Here is a 10310-nt window from a genome sequence, read left to right as displayed (position 1 = left end):
AAAAAAAAAAAAGAAAGCCAATACAAGGCATACTCTTAGCATTTACCATTAAGATGAAGACAACTAGTAAGTGAAGTGAAATTTAGTAATGTAAACCATTGCTGAACTATTGGGCTTCTAGTTCCTAAATTTTAAAAGGGTGTGCGTGTATGTGTGTGTGTGTTAGAGAGACAGAGAGAGAAGAAGACCAAAAACTTTTCTTGCTCTAAAATTCCAGAGTCTTATAATGATAAGTCTTAGTGAGACTCACTTAACAATAAAGGATAATTACTGATAATTCAAGAATTACTAGTTCTCACTATGCTAAGGTTAAATTTAACTTCTTACAAATTAAAAGATCTTCTTATAAAATGTCACAAAGGAGAAAGTTCAGACAAGACTTAGCAAAGACCTATTCAGTGTCACTATCAAGCAAATAAGGAAAGCTGAGCTGGTAGAAGGCAGACACAAGCACAACAATCTGAAATTGCTCTCCACGCCCAGTAATGATTAATTGCAATGTAGTTAGGCAAAGTACACATTCATATTTCCTATAGTCTATCGAAAGTGTCACTTTTAAACCTACCTGAGATATGAAATTATCTGAAAGATCAAATTGATGACTCCAAGTTTCTCTTCTATACAGCTTAACAGATTTTTCAACAGGAATTGCCAGTAACTATCAGAAAAAAAATTTAACACAGTTTACATTAAATTGAATTTGAAGAAGAAAAAAAGGCAGAAAATTCACGCAGATAAATTTACAAAACATAAAAGCAAATATTCTTCCCCTCAGAGATAAGGTCTGGCTATACTGCCCAGGCTAACCTTCAACTCCTGGCCTCAAGCAATCCTTCCACCTTTGCCTTCAGAGTAGCTAGGATTGCAGGTCTGGCACAAATTTGTAAAAAATTACTTAAAATTTTGATAAGCAAAAAATAGGCGATGATCACTCCATTGCTTGCACTGAAAAACAAAGAATTTGTAGTTACTTGTGTTTTTTTTTTTTTTTTTAGAGACAGTGTCTCACTGTGTTGCCCTCGGTAAAGAGTCATGGGGTCACAGCTCACAGCAACCTCCAGCTCTTGGACTTAGGCAATCCTCTTGCCTCAAGTCTCCCGAGTGGCTGGGACCACAGGCACCTGCCACAACGCCCGGCTACTTCTTTGTTGCAGTTTGGCTGGGGCTGGGTATGAACTTGGCACCCTCAGTCTATGGGGCTGGCGCCCTACTCACTGAGCCATAGGCACTGCCCTGTTACTTGTGTTTTTGTTTTTTGTTTTTTTTTAATTTTTTTTATTTTTTATTTTTTGCAGTTTTGGGCCAGGGCTGGGTTTAAACCCACCACCTCTGGCATATGAGGCCAGTGCCCTACTCCTTTGAGCCACAGGCTCCGCCCACACTTGTGTTTTTAATACTACTTTTTAAGGTGTCTAGGCCCTTTGGATCTAAAAATTCAAAAATCTCATACCTATAATCCTAGCACTCTGGGAGGCTGAAGCCGGTAGACTGCCCTGAGCTCACAGGTTTGAGACCAGCCTGAGCAAGAATGAGACCTCATTTCTAAAAACAGCCAGGTGTGTGGCAGGCACCTATAGTCCCAGCTACTTGGGAGGTCGAGGCAAGAGAATCACTTGAGCCCAAGAGTTGGAGGTTGCTGTGAGATATGATGCCAGGACACTGTCTCAAAAAAAAAAAAAAAGGAAAAGAAAAATCTCATTCAAAGGATTCTGGCTTGACTGAAGGCATTTTTTGGAAGGCAGTCGAGCCAGAATCCTTTGAATATGTTGAAACTAGATTAGTAGTAAAATTAAAACTGTATTCTTTTCATGTTCTCAAAAAAAAGTATTAATAGTAACCAGTAATAAAACTACATTAATTTTAATTTTTAAAGTGATTATATTAATATTTTGTAAGCAAAGAAAAATAAACACTAGATTTCCTTCAGTTCAACTATCACTTTATTTCTATTTATTTTATTTATTTTTGGAGACAGGATCTTACTTTGTCACCTGGGGAAGAGTGCTGTGGCATCACAGCTCACAGCAATCTGTCTCTTGGGCTCAAGTGATCCTGTTGCCTCAGCCTCTTGAGTAACTGGGACTATAGGTGCCACCACAATGCCTGGCTATTTTTAAAGATGGGGTCTCTTGCTTAGGCTGGTCTGAAGCTCCTGAGCTCAAGCAATCCACCTGCCTTGGCCTCCCAGAGTGCTAGGATTTTAGGCATGAGCTTCCATATCCTGCCACAACTATCACTTTAATGAAAAATATACACTCTTAAAAGTTTACATGACACAAAAGGGTATATATTGAAAGTCTCCTTCCCACCCCTAAACACTATTTCTATTGCCCACTGGCAAGTGTAAATATAGACTATCCAAGAATGCATATGTACATATATACATACATGCACACGAGCACACCCCTACTTCTAAACTAATGAATAGCAGCATCCTATCCACGCCTACTGTTCTATAGCTTGATGTCTTTTTCTTAACAATGTATCTTGAAGATTATTCCATACAAAGACATACAGATATGCTCATTTTAAAGGTTCAGAAATACCATAGAAATACTGTATGTCTGTATATAGAAATATACTTTCAGAAATACAATTTGGGGGCGCGTCCGCGCCTGCACACCCCGCACGCGTGCGTCTGGGTGGTCTAGTGGTCTCTTGGGGTCTGTCAATGGGCTCTGCGGCCTAGCATCCCCGTCCCTGCCGCCCTGCCGCCCATGATCGCTTGCCGAGGCCCGCGAGGGGTCGCTGCCGAGCTTCCTACCAGCTGGCCCACCAGAGCATGGCGGCCATCCCCTTCAGAAGCTCGCTCATGGCCACCCATGACTACTACTGGCACCGCCTGGGCTCAGCTTCCAGCAGCAGCTCCTGTGGGAGCACCGAGTGTGCTGGGGAAGCCATCGCCCACCACCTGGGTTTGCCCAAGGCTGACTCGGGTCACTGGTGGGCGAGCTTCTTTTTCGGGAAGTCCACACTCCCGTTCATGGCCACAGTTGTGCAGTCCCCAGAGCACCCTGAAGCTCCCCAGGCCTCCAGAACCATGAACACCAGTGGCCTAGCCTGAGAAGCTATGAGGAAGCAGCCCTGCGGCCAGCCCAGTGCTGGGCCCCCATCCTGACATGAGCCCTGAGCCACAGCCACCAACTCTGCAACCAGGCTGCAGGACACCAGAGAGAAGATAGTTCTCAGACAGCAGAGGCAGCCAGAGCCCTGGACTGTACTGCCCATGCACACACAGCTTTCCTGGCACCCTGTAACTCTTCACCTTGCACCAAGTAGCAAATAAACTCCAAGCAGCCAGCAACCAAAAAAAAAAGAAATACCACAATTTATTGAACCAGCTTCCTATAAATGAACATTCATGGTCTTTCCAGTCTTTTACTATCACAAATAGTAATGCAACATTTTAATATACATACTCTGCAGTGTGCATGTATAAATATGCTTATAGGGGCTCTGTGTGCATAGCACAGCGGTTACAGCGCCAGCCACATATACCAAGGCTGGCAGGTTCGAACCCAGCCTGGACCAGCTAAGTAACAATGACAACTGCAACAGAAAAATAGCCAGGTGTTATGGCAGGCACCTGTAGTCCTAGCTACTTGGGAGGCTGAGCCACAGAACTGCTTAAGCCCAAGAGTTTGAGGTTGCTGTGAGCTGTGATGCCACAGCACTCTACCGAGGAAGACATAGTGAGACTCTGATTAAAAAAAAAAATACATATATATGCTTATAGAATATATGCCTAGTACTAGGCTGTCAGTTACTTATTCTGACAAAAACTGCCAACCCTCTTCTACACAGTATATGATCAAACCTCATCACTGACTATCTCTGATAAACGAGAACAGGCCATCATTACAGTTTCAATTTGTATTTCTTTTGATATGAAAGGCTGCATACATCATCATGTTTAAAAGCCAACCAAACAATCTTTTTCTACTCATGTCTTTGACTATCGCTCTACTACATTTTTATTGATTTCTAAGAATACTTTGTATATTAAGGAAATTAGCTCTATCTTTTACAATTAACATTAAAGGCATTACCAGCAGCCCCCCAGCTACAAATGAGATAGGCTTTGTAGGTTTGTTCTTAACTTGAATTTGTATCTAAGTTGGAACAGATACATTTACCTATAACAGCCTCCATTTGAGTTGTATGTAAGTCCAATGTTTGCAATGAGGGACTACCTATGTCTTATTTCACTACATTTTCTATATTGCTATTGTTTGTATATAAAATTGTTATTGGGGCAGCGCCTGTGGCTCGAGGAGAAGGGCACTGGCCCCATATGCCGGAGGTGGTAGGTTCAAACCCAGCCCCGGCCAAAAACCACACACACAAAAAAAAATTGTTATTGACTTTGTTAATTTTGCTTCCAGCTATCTTACTGAATTTTCTTATTAGTCCTTTTGATTTTCTCAGGACACACGAGCATTCCATGTGCAAACAATAAACATACCCTTGTTCCTTTCAAACTCTGCATACCTTTCTCTTGTATAACTGTATGGCTTAGTACCTTCAAAATGTTAAACACTAATGGTGGGAGTGTACATAACAATACTGCTTTCAGAATTATTCCATTCAGCATGAATGTAAAGAAAAATACAAAATTAATTCATTTATATAAAATATACACTTCAAAGGGAATCTTTTAAAAGTTGAAATATTTCTTAAACCATTTCAGTATCAATCATTTAGCTTTGGGCTCTAAAATGTGTAATCCAAATCAAACAAAAAATTACAATTTAAATACTATTCTTACATCCAAAGCTGGCAAGGAGTAGACTAAGTAATCTAAATGCAGGCTGAAGTCTGTCGCTCACCTTCCCGTCTGTCGGCTGCCACGCGAGTCTGCAGATGGATTTTGCATTTGTCATGTCGTTGCATTTTTGCAGCAGTGGCCAACTAACAACACATGTCTGATTTTTAAAAAGAAAATTAATTTTCCTTTATGAAAACTCCCCCTGAAAATATATGCAGAACTGAATACATTTAATAGGTGGTCTCTTCAAACTGATATATATTTCAGAAAAAAGCAACTTAATGCACTTTAATTTGTATAAATAATACCTGATTTACCTAAATTGCTTTAAGTCTTTCAGAACTATGAAGAGTATAATCTTTTTTTTAAGGCCGGGGTGGGTTTAACTCACCACCTCCAGGATATGGGGCCAATACCCTACTCCTTTGAGCCACAAGCGCTGCCCCGAAGAGAATAATCTTAAATAATTAAGAGTACTTCCTATGCAGAATAAGCAACCATACTCAGTGAATGAACACACAAATACAAAAAGGCACATTAAAATCTTAAAACATCTACAAAAACAAAACTTTAAAGGTCTACTAGTAAATATTAAGGGGTCAAAATCGGTCTTTCTAAATAGCTCAAGAATAAAGAGAAGCAGCTGTGGCCACTGAGGCACATCTGTGAGGGGTCATCTTCCTTGTCAGTCACGTTGTCCCTTGAGATGACAAGCTCTCCCTGACTGCTTCAGGAAAACCTAACTGTTCCCTCTGCCAACTGGAGAGTACTTTCCTTCACAGCCCCTTTAAAACGTTTATCAGGCTAAGTTAAAGTAAGTTATATGTGAGGTTATCCAAATCAAGTGTAGCCAATGCTTTATTTCTGTATCCCCAAAAGCTAACACAAGGCCCCCCCCCACACCATTTATCTTATAAATATGTAATAACTGAATTCAATGGCTTGATTCACAAAACCTGAAAAATGAAATATAAATCTATTATTCCCCTTGTGATTGGGTACAAAAGTCTTCAATGTATTTTCTTTTGTATTAAACTACTGTGGAATTTGATTACAAAAATATTTAAATGCTACATTTACACAAAGAACTCTAAATAAAACAATTATTAATTTGGCCCAATAACACAATATGTTAACACCCAACATATGATGAAAATTAACAAAAGTTTTAAGTTTAAATTGATGAGTTTACCTGATCTGAAATTTGCCACACCCTGACAGATCCATCACAGCTAGCTGACGCCTGCAGGAATTAAACAATAGATTCTCATGATACTATAACTCATAGAAACTAGTTCAGCTGATTAAATCAATAGCTTTTTATCGACTGGGTGAAATTGTCTGCTACCTCTCTTAAAGTTTATTAAACATATTCTGGAAAAACACAAAGAGAGGGAAGTAATAATTACCAGAAAGACGTCCTCAGGATCAAAGGAAAGGCTCAGAACAGGGGCGTCGTGTCCTCTCAGTGTTCTCTGTTGGCTGCTATCTGCCACATCCACAATTTTGACTAGAAAATCACTAGGAACCACAGAAGTGACACACATGAATAAGTGCCAGTACAAAAGCCTCTCTCCTAAAAGCTTTCAACCACAAACTCAAAGTCACAAAAGTAAATGCTATAATTTCTTTCTAGTAACACAAAATTTGGAACTCAAATTTAATAACTTATCTTTTAGTTTTGCCCTACTAAAGGTGCTGAAAACCCAAGATTTCCCATATATTATAATACAAATACTTCCTAAACAGTTCCTTCAGTTACATTTTAAGCTTGTATTACTTACTAATAACAGCCAAGCCATTTTAAAAAGAATCATGACCATTTTACCTCAGCAATTCAACCAATTATATTTTTTCCTATGACAAGCATCAAGGGAAACTAAAAATTCTAGTTGTACAGCTCAAAGTCTAATAATTTCTTTTTATTTTTGAGACAGAGTCTCACTCTTTGCCCTGGCTAGAGCACCATGGCATCACAGCCACAGCAACCTCAAACTCCTAGGCTCAAGTGATCCTCTTGTTTCAGCCTCTCAAGTAGCTGGGATTACAGGTGCCCACCACAATGCCTGGCTATAAAATAATTTGTAAAAATACTGTGTCAAGCTATCTTTTGAGCATTTATTGAATATGCCATCTGGAAAGTGATATATTTCAGTTGTCAAGGAAGTATAAGTATGTCTTCAAAAACTGTTAGTAGGGCTCGGCACCCATAGCTCAGTGGATAAGGCACCCAGCCACATACACCAGATCTGAAGGGTTCGAACCTGCCCAGGGCCTGCTAAACAATGACAACTATAACAAAAAATAGCCAGGTGTTGTGGCGGGCACCTGTAGTCCCAGCTACTTGGAAGGCTGAGGCAAGAGAATTACTTAAGCCCAAGAGTTTGAGGTTGCTATGAGCTGTGACGCCCTGACACTCTACTGAGGGCGATGGATTCTGTCTCAAAACAAAAAAACTTTTTACTAGATAAAAAGGCTTGAACATAAAAATGAAACAACAAAATGAAGGGACAGAGTTCTGAAAATATTACCCTGAAATAAATGAAGAAGACCTTTTTGTTGTAACATTTTTATTTCCGAATGTCAAAGAGCCTTACCCAGACCCAGCAGCAATTCTAGTGCCATCCACATTGAAGACCACGTGGTTTGCATTTGTAGTGAAGCGAGTCAGTATGCCATCGGGAACGCCTTCAGGGAAAGTGTGGACTTGAACAGTATTGTTAGAAACAGCAGTGACCAATTTTCCATTCTATAAGAAAAATAAAAGAAGAAACACTGGCAAAACAAATCTAGATCAACTGGGAATCTCTCCATAGGTAAAAATCCAGGAAAAAACATAAAAAAACTCATGTCAAGAGAAAAATTATCACTCAATGTACAACTTTCTTGAAATGTCATTAGGAAGAAAAAAGGAATGTTTCATTGCCAGCTTTAGAAAACTTAATTTTTTACCTTTACTAGACATCTTTTAGCCTCTGATTTCTCTTTTACTTCAAGTAAGAAACACATAATTAAATAGTATTTTTATGGACCCCAAGTATCATAAAAACAAAGGAGACTACAGAGACTTTTTTTTCTTTTTGAACCCACCAGCCCCAGTGTATGTGACCAGTGCCCTACTCACTGAGCTACGAAGGCCACCCTACAGAGACTTTTTCAAGAAAAAACACAGCAGGGCAGCACCTATGGCTCCAGGGGTTGGGGGGCCGCCCCATATGCTGGAGGTGGTGGGTTCAAACCCAGCCCTGGCCAAAGACTGCAAAAAAAAAAAACCAAACACAGCTAGTCTTGAGGAAAGAGGGCGCCAGAAGGCACGGCCACAACAGCGACTACAGTGTTGTCCTGTGTTTCCACAATAAAATCATTCTATGTCTTTTTGTAGGGTAAAGTCTATGGCAGAGACTGGAGTGATGTGTCTATGAGGCAAGGAATATGGAGGACTGTCACCACTACCAGAATCTAGAACACAGGACTCCAAGACTCTCCCTCAGAGCTCAGGAAAAGTCAACTTTGCTGCTCCCTAGAATTCACCTACTGTAAACTAAGTCCTTTACTAGGATTAGCAATATTTTTCATCCTTGCCAATCCTATAGGAAAAAAAATACCCAATGGTATCTGACTGCTTAATAGGGAGATTTAAGCTTATATTTAATGTATGTTGGTCATTTATGTTTTTTTTCTGGAAATATATTTTCCATTATATATGATCATTTGAAAAAGAATATCTACATTGTCTAAATACCATCTCAACTACCTTAAATGAGCCTGGTTTAGAAAAAGTATGAATCCCATGGAAAGATTTTTCCAAATACAATATACTCAAGTTAAAAGTCATCACAAATAAAGAGCTCGGGCTGGGCGTGGCAGCTCACACCTGTCATCCCATCACTGAGGAAGCTGGCTGAGGCAAGTGTTTTGCCTGAGCTCAAATGTTCCAGACCAGCCTGAGCAAGAGCTCTATTAAAACAGAAAAACTGGGTGGCGCCTGTGGCTCAAAGGGGTAGGGCGCCAGCCCCATATGCCAGAGGTGGTGGGTTCAAACCCAGCCCCGGCCAAAAACTGCATTTAAAAAAAAAACAAAAACAGAAAAACTAGCCAAGTGTGGTGGCAGGCACCTGTATTCCCAACTACTGGGGAGGCTGAAGCAAGAGGATCCCTCAAGCTCAGGAGGCTGCCTTGGGCAACAACCTGCCACAGCCCTCTGCCCAGGGTGACAGAGTGGAAACAGTTTCAAAAAAAAAAAAAGGCTCAGCGCCCGTAGCTTAAGAAGCTAAGGCACCAGCCACATACACTGGAGTTGGCGGGTTTGAATCCAGCCCAGCCCGCCAAACAACAATGACAACTATAACCAAAAATAGCTGATACTGTGGCTGGCACCTGTAGTTCCAGCTACTTGGGAGGCTGAGGCAAGAGAATCACTTAAGCCCAAGAGTTTGAGGTTGCTGTGAGCAGTGACGCCACAGCACTCTACGGAGGGTGACATAGTGAGACTCTGTCTCTTAAAAAAAAAAAAAAAACCCTATCTGCTTCACACAAAATGTCAGAAACATGGGAAATATGAATGTATTTTGAGAAAGTTAATGAAACATTCTTTTTTTCTACAACAATTCTATCAGTTATCTTTACGAATATCTTAAGTCTGCTTTATGAGACCGTAACAAAATGCCACAGACTAGGTAATCTATAATGAATAGAAATTTAATGGCTCACGACTGTGGAGGCTTGGAGGTAAAAGATCAAGAGGCCAACACACAGAGAGGGCCTTTGTGTTTCATCCCATCAGACACAGGGAAAGAAAAGGCAAGAGAGAGAGCAAGGGACCAAACTCACCCTCTCATAAGGAACCCACTCATGAGGCCGGAGTCCTCACGGCCGAATCACCCCACTAGGCCTCACCTCCCAACATTTTCATATTTGGGATTGAGTTTCCAACGCATGTACTTTTCTTATTTTTATTTTTTGAGACAGTGTCACTCTGTCACCCTAGATAGAGTGCTGTAGCATCATCATTGCACTGGTGTCATCATAGCTAACAGCAACCTCAAACTCCTGAACCCATGTGTTCCTTCTGCCTCAGTCTCTTGAGTAGCTGGGACTATAGGTCCTTGCCACCATATCTGGCTAATTTTTTCTATTTTTAGCAGAGAAGAGGTCTCATTTTGCTCAGGCTGGTCTGGAACTCCTGATCTAGAGCAATCCTCGCACTTTGGCCTCCCAGAATGCTAGGATTAAAGGCATAAGCCACCACGCCGGGCCGTTAACATAAGTTTGTGGGGGGGTCACATTCAAGCCACAGTAGTGAGCTTACAGGTGTAAACCACCATGTCAGGGCTCTAACATATGCTTTTGGGGGGCACATTCAAACCGTAGTGAGATAAAAACACCACTAAGACACCCCACAAAGGAAAAAACGGAGAATTTAAATGTTTCTTAAAAGTATAATTTTCGGCTCGGCGCCTGTGGCTCAAGCGGCTAAGGCGCCAGCCACATACACCTAAGGTGGCGGGTTCGAATCCAGCCCGGGCCTGCCAAACAATAATGG

At 40.9% G+C, this 10310-nt stretch overlaps 1 protein-coding gene and 1 pseudogene across 2 annotated transcripts in view; one reads left to right on the top strand and one right to left on the bottom strand.

The window, feature by feature from the left end:
* The window catches only part of WDHD1 (WD repeat and HMG-box DNA binding protein 1), a 62160-nt gene that overhangs the window by 45588 nt on the left and 6262 nt on the right, over window positions 1-10310 (bottom strand). For both annotated transcript variants that reach the window (XM_023514517.1, XM_023514518.1), the window contains exons 3-7: window positions 7366-7517; window positions 6178-6289; window positions 5961-6011; window positions 4830-4925; window positions 566-658 (exon numbers count right to left, since the gene is read on the bottom strand). In XM_023514517.1, the coding sequence (XP_023370285.1) occupies window positions 566-658; window positions 4830-4925; window positions 5961-6011; window positions 6178-6289; window positions 7366-7517 (504 nt within the window). The remainder of the gene's footprint in view (window positions 1-565; window positions 659-4829; window positions 4926-5960; window positions 6012-6177; window positions 6290-7365; window positions 7518-10310) is intronic.
* Window positions 2716-3296, top strand: LOC111726119 (annotated as a pseudogene).

The sequence above is a fragment of the Otolemur garnettii genome, unplaced genomic scaffold, assembly GCF_000181295.1.
Source record: "Otolemur garnettii isolate 467f Iridium unplaced genomic scaffold, OtoGar3 scaffold00054, whole genome shotgun sequence".
In the NCBI taxonomy this organism is placed as follows: domain Eukaryota; kingdom Metazoa; phylum Chordata; class Mammalia; order Primates; family Galagidae; genus Otolemur; species Otolemur garnettii.
This window is presented reverse-complemented; position numbering and strand designations above follow the sequence as displayed.